Raw genomic sequence first — 16,677 nt, 5'->3', positions numbered from 1 at the left:
TTGAAAAGAGGATTTTTCACGTCACTGCCCAGCAACTAATCGGTTTTTATTATAAAGCAGATACCTCCACATGCATGGATACTGTAGTACATTGGTTAACTATAAATTTTCACTTACTATTTAACTTGATATGAAATTGAAAATGTTTGAAAGTGCTGAACTATCGCTAAAGTGTATGATGTCCAGGCGTAAATTGTCGTTTTATTTATAAGATCGATGTTAAAATGAATTAAAGCATGTCAGAATCACACGCTACGAAAACAATCAACCTACACAGAATCGAAATAATTAAACTAATGCGAATAAAATAACGTGATTATGACTTATTACTATTACGTGAGGAAAACAACCAATAATAAGAAAATGTTTGAGAAATTATAACAAGGATTAAAAAAGGAAAATGAATTAATCTTCGGGTTAAAATGGAAATATTCGATCGAATCGAATATTCGAAAAATGCCAAACGATTAATTAATTATTGATCAAGATTAGCAAACAAAACAATGAAGATAAAAATATTTCGACGAATCACGAAACAAATTAAATGAACTGTCAAACATATCCAGATGAAGAAATCAAAATCCAACAAAACTTCAGATGGAAAGGACGCAAGGACACTCTCTTTGTCTGTCCATGTTGGTCGATACTTGCCATTTGTTGGTGGCTGGATCATAGAACTCAACTGTTTCGGCATCTTCCCTATAAAATATATAAAGTAACCTCTTAAACACAAAATGTTTGCAAATGTTAGACGATGAGTCCATCAAAATAATAACCGTACCAGGTTGCATATAAGTTAATTATATTGGAAGCATGTTATCCAGAATATATTAATCATAATATATAAACTAAACAATCCACTTCGCAATAGACGATTACAAAACAATGTAGTCCAGACATCACTCCAGCCTGATTCCTCACCACCAGCTGCCACCAAAGTTTATGTCAATTACTGTGACCATTTATTTATCCCATTTTTTATCAGTGTCTATTGATACAATTTCTGCAGAAGTCAAACGTTTGACATAAACGAAAAACAATCGTAAAAGGGAAATCACACACAATCTCATCGGGCCAATAATGTTTAGTTAGGTTTTTTATCGCGTAATTTGAATTATTCTAGAGCTGAGATTAAGTTAGGAACCAAATTGGTTAAAAGCTACTACAGCAACTCTTCTGCCTAATCATAGCAGGCTGCCTAACAATTGACAATCAGAGACAGTCACAAGCTACGTCTGCAAAGTAAAAACCCCTTCGCTTGTTATGTGAAGATTGCATTTGCTGGCAAGACAATAATATAATTGTTAATATACTCTATGATGTCATAATGACCAAGAAACTATTCACAATATTGGCTTTGTGGCCAACTAAAACATGTCCGAAGCCTGTTATTGCCATTATACAGCTATGGCTCCACCGGTAGCAATTTAAAATAATCACTGGTATTGGCATTTCGTAAAAATTCGTACTGGTACTGGTCTTTTTTCTTAAACGTAGATGACTAGAACGACTAAAGGTCCTTTTCATATATCGAATGTACATTTCTTTATCTCAAATAGCGAGTTCTTCAATAAGATTGCAGCTGCTGGTATGTTTTTTATTAAATGCATTTCTAACCCAACCTCTGTGCTTTCTTTGTCTGTATGTCAGAGCAACGGCTATTACAGCTAAACATTCTTCCTAGCTGCTTGAAGAACTGTCACTCTCCATGTCTCTAACTACAAATGATCTATTCTGCATGCTGGAGTACTGTTGCGAACGTTTATAAAATCAACCTCGTTCTGAGCTAACAATTGACAATTTTAGTTATCACTTTTTATGTGATAATTATTTCAGTGAGGATATTTTATCTCAAAATAACACTGTTGAAACCGCATTCATTCAACACCGGTAATTGAGCGGCCCCACCAGTTGTAATTTACATTAAAAAATTGTCACTGAGAAAATTATCACTGGAATTTTAAACTGTCATTGGTGGAGCCATAGCTTAACTGAGCATATTAATGAAACAAATTTTTTAAATTAATTTCCGAAAACTCATCATGACCTTCACCTTCATCTAGTCTAGTGGTTCATGGAACCCAGGTTGGCAATTAATGCATCAGACATTATAATATGATATAATAACATATAAAATAAATAATATAAATTTTAAAAAATGTGATTATGTATACATATAATTACTCACCCTCCAAACACCCATATAAGGCCATCCACTACACAAGCTGATCCACCATTTCTTTCCTCATTCGTAGATGCAACATCAATCCAAGTTTTCGTGTCCAGGTTGTATTTTTCAACAGAGGAGAGATGATTTGAACCGCCATCTCGGCCTGATTTAATTTATTTAAAGAACGTGACAAGCCATAAATCTCCTTAAACATATGAAAGATATTTGCACTTGCAGCAAGACTCACCTATCGCGTATATTTCGTTTTTTAATACAACAGCAGTTAATTCATCTCTGCAGGTTTTCATCGGTGGAATATATTCCCACTTTCCATTTCGTGGATCATAACATTCTGCTGTGTTTGTTCTAAAATCGTAGTCATCACAATCATATCCTCCAAGCGCATAAAGCAAACCTTTCAAAATAAACCATCAATTAATCGAACACATCACGTGCTTAAATTCGAGCATAATTGCTCCAGCACTTCACCAAGGAAAAGTCAAATCTTTTGCAGTGGTGAGATCTTCTTTGACCAATTTCCGTTGCTTCTTTTATCTTTTGCTGATTTTTAAAAATTTGTTTCAAAATAAAAGGAATATGATTCCAGACGCCAAATTTAGAAATTTCTGGGAATTTCTTGACGATATCTGTGACGTCACACAGACTGTCATTTTAAATCATAAAACATTTTACACGTGACCTGTCGCTAGATCTTCTATTCTCTGAGCTGCGTTTTGCATCGATTAAACTCTTGGACAAAATAGACCACATCGTTTGTTTCTGCGCTTTTCTTTGTGACACGTCATCAACCTTTCTATATGAGTAAGCCTAAGTGACTCGAGTTAAGTCAACGACGTCAGGACGACGACCTAAGCACAAATGAGTACACGCAATGCGATAAGAAAGCTACTGGTTCAGGGCAACTTATTTAAATCTTTTGAAGATACTATCTCAAGTAAGTGTCTAAGACTATGCATGAATTTCCCGTTTCCATAAAACCAATGAAGTTATTAGTATTTTGTGGTATTGGCCTAAAATGTCTCAACCTGTTTCCAAGCTCGTCAACGAGTTCACTTGACACGACCAGATGCGATGATGCGTAAACTCTCTTTAATTTTTTCACATTTTAAACGAGAGAAAAGTAGTTTTTCAAATTAGGGACGAAATTTCAAAACCCGGGTTCCGGGGGTAAGTGACAAACCCGGTTTTTTGGGTTTTGAGAAAACAGGATTTTTTTGCGAAGATAAACTCAATATCAATGTAAAATCAACATCATTGCAATACAGTCGAATTTGAGTGATTCGTCTCTGTTCAAGTCATTAATTCATTTTTGTCGATCCCGGAAGAATTGTGAATATTTTCATGTTTTCTGGTTCGTTTAATTCGGCTTTGCGTAATTCCAATATTTAGCTTTAGTCGATTAGTTCGGAAATTTTCTTTTACTCCAACAATCATTTTGGTTGTCAAATTGTTTCATGAACTTTGCGTAAACCTCAGCATAAATACTCAATGACCTGAGAGAACTTCCGCGATCAATGCATCAAATTACTATTAACAAATTAATATCCACGTTGCCGGGAAAAATATTGCGCAAACTAACTATTGTGATGAAATAATCGCCTCATACCAAATAATAAATTACGTAAATAGTGTACAGCGACGCCATTTTGTTTGAAAATTGTGAACGCCAAAGATTTCCTGGATTCTTCCAAAAATCCGGATGTTTACATTTTAAAACCCAGGTTTCGAGTCGTAGAAAAGGGCAGAAAAATCCGGGTTTCGAGTTCGGAAAAACCCGGGTTGGAAACACTGGAGAGAAGTGCGCTCAAGAAATGAGTCGAACTTGCTTAAAAGCGCCAAGAAGTAAAAAGTGTTATTGCCACCAAACTATTTGATGGTGATGATGAACGCCAAGTAGCTATGTTTAGTTAAACTTTTAGGAGTATATCCAAGTGTCTGGATTTCTTTGAAGACCATGTGCTCGTAAGAACGCATATCAAGGAGTTACAACAAAGACACGAACACGAATGAGAATAAGAAAACCGCAACGATGTACTCTTTATTACGTTGTAAATTGGACTTGTGCCGTGACAATGGACATTGTCAAGTAAATTATGCGAATAAGAACGCGAGTATCGGTTTCACGTATACTGCGGTCACGGGGCAGTTGCCAGTATGATTTTATCGATGTGGAAACGAACGATTGGTGATTGGCATCTCTCAATTTACTTCGACAACTTTGACAAAAGTTTACTTCAAACATCAAAATAATAAACTCACCTCGTGCACTGACCAACGCGTGGTAAGTTCGTTTTTTATTCATGTTTCTTATCGAAGACCATTTCCTCTCTTCAGGATTGTAACTTTCACATGATGATAGACGACTAGTGCCATTATAACCACCAGCACAATATACAAGACCTACAAGACAAAATCAGGTGAATATTTATGCAGGAAGCTTTTTGTTACATTCTACTATGACATTAAAATTATTGGATCAATGAAGTCTAAACGGAGCTTATTGTGACGTGCTGTGTTTTTGTTTCAAATATTTTGTTGATTACGTCACAACATTAGTGAGTGGTTAAAGCACAGACTCGCCTGTTGAAAAGTTCCAAATCCGGGTAAAAACAAACAAAACTAAAAATAAAAATAAATGAATCAGAATATGTAAAAAGACAAGTTGAGTGACTGGGGCAAGAGCAGTGACAGATCCTCGCCTAATCTTAATCAGACTTGCTATTGTGACGTCATAAATGGGGAAGAGACTAAAACTGGGCGTAAATTTAAAATGGCTTTCACTGTTTCATCGGAAACAATCGTATGTTAGAAGTTATATTTAAAGTTTCTTGTTAATCCAACTTAAATGTATAAAATATAAAGCTAAGTCTATCCTCAAGTAATTGCTAAATAACTAAATACCCTAATTCGCCTAACTAGGGTTGGTCAAAGTAGGATCCTAATGGTTTATACAAAACTTATGCAAGCCCAAAAAGCAGAAGTGGGCTTATACGACACATCTATACCTACAGTGCAAAATTCTTACATAATACAGTACTTCGAATGACTGAAAGGAAGTTTGGAAATTTGTCCAAGAAACTTAGTGACGGTCGTCGTAATTAAAATGTGTTATTTTAGACATCAAATTTGTTATTCGCATTCGTTTAAACAACCAAAATGTGCGATATGGCAATACATAAGACAACAAAGATAAAAATGTCTTGTCAGCAGCAGCCGTCACACGTTTTGTGAACTACATTGTGCCTTAGCCAACGTGCCATTATTCCTTTGCAGTGCTTCCCACAAACAATTCCGCTTTTAGTTGGCAAGTGTCCAACGATTACTGCGTGTGACACTTTCTATTGTTACGTAATATTTAGGCAATAAAACAAACAAACGAAGGTAAGGCAAATGCCTTCACTTTTCAAACCTCAAAGGTGCCAACTGCTAGGGGAATTCCCAAGCTAGAAATCAATTTTATGACATCATAATAACTTACCATCCAATAATGCTGATGCAAATGCACTTCGTTTTTCTCCCATAGAAGGTACGTTGTTATCCCACTTTGGATTCTCATCATTCAAGTCCAACATCTCAACAGAGTTGTAGTAAGTCCTACCTTCACTACCACCCATCAATAAAATTTGTTGATTGTAATTTACAGCAGATGGAAATTCCCGAGCTACGTTTGTATCCTGTATGATGAAACAGCATTGCATAAAGTCAACATCAACTGAAGTGAATTTACTAACAATATCAACTAAATACTGGATATGATGTTATTAATGGAGATGGACTGGCCAGACTTTGGTACAAAGATATTCGCAGGTAACAACACAATATGAATAAATCATGGCCCATGGACATGTTCAATAAAGTTTTGTGGTTAAGGGAATTGTACAGTGGCACATAACAACACAGGTATAAACTTTCTGCAGGCGTCAATTCTTAACAATTGATTCGATCAAAAAACAACAATCCACGATATTCTACGACCGCAAGGAATGTTTGTTAGCTCATAACTTTAACTTTAACTCTTCTTAGCAGCTTGTCAATTCGAAATAAATTTTGTGCTTTTGAAATAAAATGGTTAGTCGCGATAATTAAAACACTTTAACGTGGCAATATATTGTTGCTTCTCTGTCAATTCTATTTTGCCTCAATTAAGTTAATACTCGCATAAAGAGATAAAACTCGAACGTGCATGAGCATCTTTCCGGGCAAAAAACATCATTTACATTTATTTGTAACAATAAAAACTGGGTGAAAAAAAATGATCTTAGACTTTGCTCCATTTCTCACAATGGCAAGAGCAAGACGAGCAGCCTTGATGGAGTTTTGCTTTCTCTGAGCCATTTCGACGGTTTTTCATTTTGGTTTTGTTTTTTAACTAATTCCACTCAGGTGTTTCGGTTGGACATAGCTAACCTAGTAATAAGTGAAATGGTGAAGATAATAAAATGGCGAAATTGAAAATAAAACATGTCTTGATGCACCTATTGCGATCTACGACCTATTCTAAGGTTGGAATTGGTCATGACCAAACAGATGAACATTGTTGGCTTTTAACTGTTTTACGAGTGCCACAATGCTGTGGCAAGACGACGTATGTCAATGAAGTAATAAAGATTTGGCTTGTTCTAAAACAAACCATTTTAAACGCAAACATACCGGCATGTCACTCCACTGCTTTGTCCTGGTTTTCAACTTGACAACACTGTGTTCACAACGCAATCCACCAATCACAAGTATCTCATCAGACTGACCTGTGAAAGAAATTACAGCAAACACTGAAAAATCTTTAACTCGGCGGTCACCAAGACACGAACTCGAATTTGATTAACTCGAAGTAATAGTAAGATAGGCGTCTTTTTTCTTTCTTGTTGTTATCAACGTCAAAGACGCGGTCAATATGTGCCCAATAGTGACGTGATAGCATTGATTGTGGCCAAATCGTATAACCACGGTTGGAGTTTTCATTAATTAAAATATCTCCTCGTAGTTTGCAGCATGAATGTGTTTAATACAGGCACATGTGATACCTTAAGATAAAGTCGATACGCGAATGAATTTGCATAACACGGGATGGAAAGATTATTTTATCAAAGCGATATTTGCGTCAAATCGAGCTTCGTTTACTGCGTCATCAACATAATGCTTGACAAGACGGAGGGAGATTAAACAGCACATTTTCTTTTATAGATCCGTGATTAATTCTTTATTCCTGATTCGTAACAAAGTTTAAAAAAAGTCTTGCACAAAGTTAACAATCTATTAAACAACAACCAGCATCTGTGTAGTGGTTGAAGTTGAAAGGAAACAGAAATAATTCAATTTAAATCAAGAAAAAAGCAAAGAAATAGTTTGATAGAAATGTTTTTATTGAATACTAATGCAGCCCAAACAAGCAATCTGCATTAAATCGTTTAGAAAAAAAATCTAGAAGTAGATTCAGTCGCTTTTTATCGAACTTTGTTATCTTAATTGAAAGGTTTGTATATGATGATTTAGAGTTTACTCTCTGGGGTCAACAATTAAGATGTAGAATAAATATTCACCTCTGACTTGAGGTATCAATGAAATTTATTCACAAGTGATAATGTCACGAGAATATCTTTTCACACCTGTTTCACAAGCACTGCATTTTAATGTTGTAACACCCAATTTGTAAAGCACTAGTTTACGGTGTAAGCTGTTTATGACTACTTAGTGTTTGTTTTATATTTACTACCCCGTAAACTGTTAGGGAGTTTTTACCTTAGTGTGTGCGTGCACTGTTTTTCTGCTGCATTATATTATACAGTAATTTAGTCCAATATGTGTGTGTCATCTGTTTCTATAGGTGCTGTTCATTACTTCATTTATGTGTACTTGCGTATACTTGTCGGTTTTCATAACTTCTCTCGCACTGTCGCACTTCTTTACCATTTACACGTGCAGGTTTTTTTAGCTTATTTCTTGTTCCGCGTCACCGCACTACCCCTGTAGACCTATTTGGTAATTAACGCCCAACGCTTATTTTCTTGCTATGTGGCCAAGATTAATTCTGTGTTGGGTTGGTTGCTCGGCTGGCAAGTTTTTGGTTGAGTTAAGTTAGTCTACGTTAGGTTTTAATAAAGAGAAGACGTGTGGCGGCTTGGCTCGCTTTTGTAAAATCCTTACGTCTTTCGTAGAAATGTGTTTTCCAGAACAATTGGAGTTTTTAAACTTTCAGTCCCGCCACATCATTCTTATGAAAGAGTTTTCCAGCTAGTAAATGGAGTTTAAAACTTGCCTTTTCAGAACACTGCAAACTACCGTTGGTATATTTGAAAACTTGCTACGAATAACTTCGTGTGAAAGCTCCTTATTTAGTACGTTACCAGGTCGCTTCCAAGTAACTGTTTCCAACTTAACCAAATTTAACTTGCATTGCAAACACACCGATTTTCACGTTCACACGCTTTGAAATGTTCATGCCTTTTTTGTCATATATTTCCGCCACATCGCAGCACGTTTTATAAGCTTGAACTTTTGTGTGAGACTCCCTCAGAGCCTCAGAACCTCAGTCACAGACGCGAAGTTATAGACATATGTAATACCGTACTACTGTAGTTGTGGTGATTGAATCAGTAGACATCGTGTAAACAGTCGCATGACTTGTGTTCTCGGTTATTTGTAATGTTGAGAAAGTGTACAGCACCTACAATAAAAGCCTTTTTTGGCAAACGGTATTTGTTATAATATAATACGAACGTTCGGCTATCAGAAAGGTTAGAGAATTCTAACCGCACGCAACAATAGAGTCAGATACTAATGTAGTAGGTTAACTAAGTCAATAACGTAACGTAAGGAACGTTCTACTAATGTAGTAGGTTAACTAAGTCAATAACGTAACGTAACGAACGTTCGGCTATCAGAAAGGTTAGAGAATTCTAACCGCACGCAACAATAGAGTCAGATACTAATGTAGTAGGTTAACTAAGTCAATAACGTAACGTAAGCTAAGACCGATAAACTCTGCATCTGTATCTGCATCTGTCGGCATCAACCTCTACATCCTAAAACGACCCCAACCTCTACATTTCTGGTGACAACCCGACGTTCTACTGACAACCCGACGCTTCGACGTTCTAATAAACCACCGACGTTCTAGTGATCACTGACGATCTTGTGTCAAAAACGACGCGTTTCAATTCTCACACTCTCGCAATTCGCACAGCCGTTCTTCACTGGTAAGTGGATTTTTCACTTTTTATACAACTACTTGCAACCATAGCTTGTAAATGCATGCTCATCGGCTTGTACCTTATTAAATTAGCTTAAGCTATTCTTATTGTGCTGCATTGTGCTGCAGTTTGAAATAAAAGTTTCTTGTTGTAAAGTATTTTTTGGTTCAATTGTGAACAATTTTTGCGGTGCGCCGCCTAAAACATTTTTTATCGGTTTTGATAAATGTCACAACCCACGCCGACACAACGAAAAGTTACTTCGGTGCCTGGCAAAGCTAAGACAGAATACCACATGAGCACACGATCAACCGACCGTTCCAACGATTCAATTAATAATACAACTATGTCGAACGAAAACGGGGAGGGATCTGCAAATTCTCCCGATAATGACACCGCTGGACCGTCTGGTCTGGGTACTAGTAACCAATTACCAACAAACGCGCAACCACAGAACAATACTTTACGAAACGATTTGTTTTCACACGTTAAACTTCCTACCTTTTGGAAATTTAATCCCGAAGCGTGGATTTCTCACCTTGAACATAAATTTTCTCTTTATCAAATCACTTCTCAAACTAATCGTTACTTGTTGGCGGTAGAGGCAATTCCTGCGAAAGACCTCGCGCTCCTTCGGTTACCTTCGGCGTCAGCACAGAACTGCTACGACATATTGATCAATGAAATCTTGAGAAACTTTGATAAACGTGAGGACCATTTAGATTTTTTGTTGGCGGACCTGACGCTGCACGATCAGTCCCCGAAACATTTAATGCGCGAATTAATGAGCGCAGTAGGTCAAGAGAATCTTACTCCGCCAGTCGTCAAACTAATTCGTGCAAAGTTTCTTAAAGCGTTACCACCAGACGTCGCAATTGCGTTAGCCAGCGTGGAAAATCACGATCTCCAGAACCTTGCAAGTAGAGCCCACGAAATCTTGCTGCTTAAACAACCTAAAACTTCTTCGCACAACCTTTCCCTTGCCATCACTGATACGGATGACATTGACTACCCAATGCAACCGCAAATACAGCAAATTCAATTGTCTAAACCACCGCGCTATACACGATCTAACGCTAACAACGAATCTAAAAGCTCCGGGCAAAGAAATACGAATTTCACAAATCAAAATACGCCAAACCAACGCAATTCATTTAACTCAGCATGGCAACAACGATCACCACGCACAAACAATGGACAGTTTCACAAATCATACAGCAACAACGGGTTTAATCGAGATAATCGCCGACAAAATGGTTCTTCTTTTGCAAACCAACGCAAATATAATTTTTTACATTCATCCCCCACATTTCAGAAACCAGACTACCAACGTAGCAATTACCCTTGCGCGTCTGATGCTTCTAATGGCTTATGTTATTACCACGCCCGCTTCGGTAGGGATGCGCGCCGCTGTCACCCAAGTTGTAGCATGTGGGAAAACCAATCCCGCCCAACAAAAAACGCGTGGCGATCGACGCAACATTAACCCCGTCAGTCCCGTCGATCGCATCATCAATAAAAAGAGGCTGCCCCTTGTTAACTGTATATGATCACGCCAATAGTATTCACTTTTATGTAGATAGCGCGGCAGCAACTTCTCTTTTGTCCGCTAGAGTAGCTGACGTATCAAACCGCAAACCGCAAACACCGCTTTTCGCTGCTAACAGCACGCCAATTACTACGTATGGCCCTACACAACTAAATGTTTCCCTTCATCCTCGTTTTTCTTATCCCTTTGAATTTGTGCTTGCGGACACACCTTTTTGCATATTGGGGCTGGATTTCCTCACTGAATACAACTTTGTTTTGGATCTTAAAGCCAAGCATCTGATAGATGTACCGAACCAACAGCAATATACGTTAGAGCCTGTTGAAAGTGATCCTGTTCGCATATCCATTCTCAGCCAGATAGACCCTGTTGCAGACCTTTTACATCAATTTCCAGACTTGCAAAAACCCATGTCAGCTGTTAAACCAGTGAAACATTCCATCGTTCACCACATCCATACCACAGGTTCTCCTGTACGTGCACGTCCACGTCGATATAGCCCAGAAACAATGCAGATCTTGAAGAAAGAAATTGACAGCTTGCTGGAGCGAGAAATTATCCGCTACAGTGATTCTCCTTATGGAAGTCCGGCCTTGCTCGTTCCTAAAGGCTCTTCTGGCAATAAATATCGTCTTGTCGTTGATTATAAATTAGTCAACAAACAAACAATCGACAGCTGTTACCCTCTTCCGTTCTTACATAGTTTTTCCGAGGTTTTGTATGGTAAAACTGTCTTCTCTAAATGCGATCTCCAAAACGCCTTTCATCAAATAAAAGTGGCTCCAGAAGATGTCCATAAAACGGCGTTTGTTTGCCCCCTAGGACAATTCGAATACACACGACTCCCATTCGGCTTATCGGGGGCCCCAAGGACCTTTTCCAGACTAATAGGGGAAGTAGTGCGCCCCCTTCAGCACCTTGGAATCTTTGCTTACCTCGATGATATCATCATTGGAAGTAATAACCTATCAGAACATCTTGAACACCTTAAGTTGCTTTTTCAACGACTTGAGGAATTTGGCTTAACGCTCAATTTAGACAAAAGTGAATTCAACCGCGAGTCTCTTGACTACCTTGGCCATCACATAAATTCTGAGGGTATACGACCAACTCAAGAAAAAGTGCAGGCCATTCTTGATTACCCACAGCCACAAACCTGCAAACAGCTGAAACGTTACTTGGGAATTTATTGCTATTATTTTCGCTTTCTGAAGCATTGTTCCACAACCTTACAACCGCTTTACAAGCTAGTTCCGAACAGTCGCAGCAAACGCGCGGCCCCTTTAACATGGAATGTCGAAGCCGAACGCGCCTTCGCCAACAGCAAACAAGCTATTGCAAATGCTAGCACTTTAGCGTTTCCGAAACTCCATGCTCCAACTTATCTAACAGTTGACGCTTCGTTGACCGGTATTGGAGCGACATTAGAGCAATTGCAAGGAAATCAACTTGTTCCTTTGGCCTTCTTTTCAAGACAGCTGAACGCTACTCAACGTAAATACAGTTGCTTTGATCGAGAGCTGTTGGCCGCTTACAAGTCAATACGTCATTTCCGCTACTTCTTGACAGGCCGACAATTCACTTTGCGTACAGACCATCTCCCTTTGGTTTCAAGTCTCGGTAAGCTCTCCGAACATTACTCTCCAAGACAGTTCCGGCAATTGTTGTTTGTTTCAGAATATACAACAACCATTGAGCACATCAAAGGCTCTGCCAATGTTGTGGCGGACCTCTTGTCAAGGTCTCAACCTTCGGCACCCAACATTAATACTCTTTCGGACGTTCCGCCTCCTTTAGAGTATGAGAAAATAGCACAAGCTCAAGCCAATGATCCTGCTATTCAAAGACTACGCACCGCAACAACATCACTCAAACTCCAGGACTGCAAGCTGCCCAATAAGGACCTTACCATCCTTTGTGACGTGTCCACTGACACAGAGCGTGTTCTAGTTCCTTCCTCCTTCCAACGTCAAGTATTCCTGCACTTACATAATTTATCGCATCCTGGAAAAAAGGCCACAATTAAGCTCATCAAGGAAAGATTTATATGGATAGGGATGTGTAAACAAATCGCTACCTGGGTTCAACAATGCCCAAACTGCCAGGAAGGAAAAATTTTCCGCCACACTAAAACCGCACCGGGGAAATTTAAAATTCCCTACGGACGATTTTCTGATGTTGCAGTTGACTTGATTGGACCACTTCCAACCTCACACGGTTACAAATACATCCTTACGTGTATCGACCGATATACGCGTTTCGTTCAAGCGATACCAATCCCTGATGCCACCACGGAAACCGTTGCTGCTTACTTTGTTAATCTCTGGTGTTCCTTGGTCGGTGTTCCAATCATCCTCACAAGTGATCGTGGACCATGTTTCATAAGTTCCGCTTGGGCAGAAATTATGCGCTCGCTTGGTATTCAACACAATCTGACTACAGCTTACCACCCCACTTCCAATGGAATTACAGAACGCGCAAATGCAGAGATCAAGCGCGCCATCAAGTGTTCAGACGAACCTGAACGTTGGTTTCACAAATTAGGTTTTATTGTCTTGGCTCTGCGTAATCGCTATCTCCAGGATTTGAAATGTACACCTGCTGAGTTAGCTTTTGGACACACCTTACGGCTCCCAGGTGGTTTCTTTTCTGATTCCAAGCTTGCCTCTGCAGTTCCTACATCCAGCTACCTCGGTGCCTACCGAGACTTCATCAACGACCTTCAGTTTACTCCAACGACCGCTCATACAAAATTCATGCAGTCCTACGTGCATCCGGATTTGAAACATTGTGACCGCGTTTATGTTAGATGCGATCATGTCAAACGTGCGTTAGAACGCCCTTATGTTGGTCCTTTTCCAGTATTGGAAAGATACGAAAAATATTTTGTAATATCCCGTCATGGCAAACCGGATCGCGTCTCACTCGACCGTCTCAAACCTAGCTATACAATTGATATTGATGCTCCCTCACCATCATCCTCCTCGCATCAACAAAATTTTTCTTTGCAGACTCGACACCCTGCTCCTCAGTCAGTCTCCGCTACTTCAGCGAAACAGCAAACGACACCACCTACTGTCACTGCTCCTGCTTCTATAAAACCGCCTGAAGTTGTAAAGACTTCTCGGACTGGTCGCAAAATCATTCCACCGAAACGGTTCTCTGACTAAACAACAACATGTTCGTTTGTCTGCTGCTTACATGTTTCTTTTTGTTCACATCCGCCGCTCAGACGAATCTTCATCCGGATACACAGAAATTTCTGTTATGTCAGCGTTCGCATTCTCTCGGGTTATATACCTTTGATGACGACATACATTGTCAAACGCAGACACCCTTCTCGATACACAACTGCTCTGCTACCGTGTTTGCTCCAGATCTGCATCTCCAGAAGATTCCTGCAACAGTTTGCACTTCACAGATTACTTCCTGGAGCACTACTTACTTCTTTTTTGGGAGTTATCAAAAATCGGCCAACACCTTTGACGCACACCCACCGTACAACCCAGAATGTTCGTCGTGGAATAAAACCAACGTTTCATCACATGGACCGCTGATCCTGTCTAATCCTGCGGCGTACTCAACACGCAATGCAGTCCATTATAAGTTTGTCTGGCCGACTTCAGCTTCTGGAACAGTAACAAACGACTTCTTGTTTCACACTACAATTTACTACGATTACGTCACGGACACGATGACGTCGTCTCTTGGATCTCTTGCATCGTGCTCAATCGGGCGTGGATACTGCTTAACGGGCAATCGTATGTTTATATGGCGAGTACCTTCGCATATCAACTGCCCACCAACCAAGCCTCTCGGGACTCACAAGATGCTCCTCCATTACAACTCTACGTCCTTGTATAGAGTTTCCTTACCTGATCTCGGGATCTCGGTACATCACTGGAGGAAATGCTCCTCTCGTGCGAAAAACTGCTATGGCAAACACATTCACTGCGACAACAACAACTTTATCTTTCGCTACCAACAATGTACAGAGCTCGACAGACTCGCTCTTTTTCGTCCTAACCGGCTAAGGCGTGCCCCTTTTCGAACGCCATACTCTCAATTCGAGCGACTTTTTGCAACCTTCGACACACAACAGGACGACCTTATTTCAGAAGTTCTCACTACCTTCAACGAAGAGAACAAGTTCCTACATTGCCAACTCACGAAGCTAATTGGCACACTCTACAAAGCAATTGGGAAGATCTTCCCTACTGAGATACTCACTACTACTCTTGGACATCAAACCATGGGTTCCAGCCTTGGAGATTTTATGTCCAGAGCAGCATGTCACTCTATCAACGGTACCGTCTTACCGTCACTTGCGTACCGAAACGCATTCAGCCAACGTCCTCTCATCAAATATCGCGATCAAAACGGCCACAGTCAATACGGCCAACTCATTTCAGACAACATTGTCTTACCGGGAGTTCACCTGCTGGAATCGTATCGACCAGCAAGAAGTTTTGTCTTCCGAGTTCTGGGACACACTGTCCTTTATCACAACTATACTTTATCGCACGAACATGTGCAGGTGCACCAACTCAACTTACCTTTGTCGCCTATACACGTCAACTACAAGGCACCCGACTACGAGAAAATTCTCAACGAGCTACCTGACTCTGACTCGTTTACTGATCTTCAATCGCTGCTCAGCTCTATGTCTGAAGCCAACCTTCTCAAGGAACAAATGCGACATGTCATGACAAGCCTTACTACTACTGATGAAACTATGATCAACGGATCCTACGTCGCAGACACATTCGCACACGCCGCGAAACAAACGCTACTCCTTGCTCTGTCGCAGATTACGAATCCATTTCTCTCAGCCCTTATATTCATCCTGCAACTCCTTGCCATGATGTGGGCCCTCTTCCATACCATCGGGTTTATCCGATCGTCTCCGCACCATTTGCACCGCCTGCGCGGTTCCTGCGCCGCCAACCACTTCGGCTGAGGATCTACTACTTTGGTTCCAGCAGCTGGATGAACTGTTCCAGCTGGTTCCTGATTTTGAGTTTATGAGCAAAATCCTTACCATGGTAGCAGCCACACCTGCTTTCCACATGGCCCCCTTGATGAAGTATATATCCAACGGGGTTAAGGACAAAACCCTGGAATACGAACAGTTCAAACAATTTTTGCATGCCCGGTTAATCTTGGAGATACCCTCCAACATGTAGCTATATTACCATCAGTTATTTTAAGCATATGTTACAGTTCATTCATTTGTATATAACTTCAGTTTTTTGGTTTGTGCTTGCTCGCCATTGCCACCTTCAGTACGTTACATGTTAATTGTCATCTTTTTCCTTCCGTAGCGGGGGAGGAATGTGGCGGCTTGGCTCGCTTTTGTAAAATCCTTACGTCTTTCGTAGAAATGTGTTTTCCAGAACAATTGGAGTTTTTAAACTTTCAGTCCCGCCACATCATTCTTATGAAAGAGTTTTCCAGCTAGTAAATGGAGTTTAAAACTTGCCTTTTCAGAACACTGCAAACTACCGTTGGTATATTTGAAAACTTGCTACGAATAACTTCGTGTGAAAGCTCCTTATTTAGTACGTTACCAGGTCGCTTCCAAGTAACTGTTTCCAACTTAACCAAATTTAACTTGCATTGCAAACACACCGATTTTCACGTTCACACGCTTTGAAATGTTCATGCCTTTTTTGTCATATATTTCCGCCACATCGCAGCACGTTTTATAAGCTTGAACTTTTGTGTGAGACTCCCTCAGAGCCTCAGAA

At 39.8% G+C, this 16,677-nt stretch overlaps 1 protein-coding gene across 1 annotated transcript in view; it reads right to left on the bottom strand.

Moving 5' to 3' along the window:
* Positions 1-195: 195 nt before the first annotated feature.
* Positions 196-16,677, bottom strand: part of LOC143459605 (kelch-like protein 23) — a 72,877-nt gene continuing 56,395 nt past the window's right edge. Inside the window, exons 6-11 of the mRNA XM_076956821.1 lie at positions 6,842-6,936; positions 5,670-5,865; positions 4,451-4,591; positions 2,418-2,585; positions 2,189-2,333; positions 196-699 (exon numbers count right to left, since the gene is read on the bottom strand). Coding sequence (XP_076812936.1) covers positions 594-699; positions 2,189-2,333; positions 2,418-2,585; positions 4,451-4,591; positions 5,670-5,865; positions 6,842-6,936 — 851 coding nt within the window. The 3' untranslated portion in view covers positions 196-593. The remainder of the gene's footprint in view (positions 700-2,188; positions 2,334-2,417; positions 2,586-4,450; positions 4,592-5,669; positions 5,866-6,841; positions 6,937-16,677) is intronic.

Source organism: Clavelina lepadiformis, chromosome 5 (genome assembly GCF_947623445.1).
Source record: "Clavelina lepadiformis chromosome 5, kaClaLepa1.1, whole genome shotgun sequence".
In the NCBI taxonomy this organism is placed as follows: Eukaryota; Metazoa; Chordata; class Ascidiacea; order Aplousobranchia; family Clavelinidae; genus Clavelina; species Clavelina lepadiformis.
This window is presented reverse-complemented; position numbering and strand designations above follow the sequence as displayed.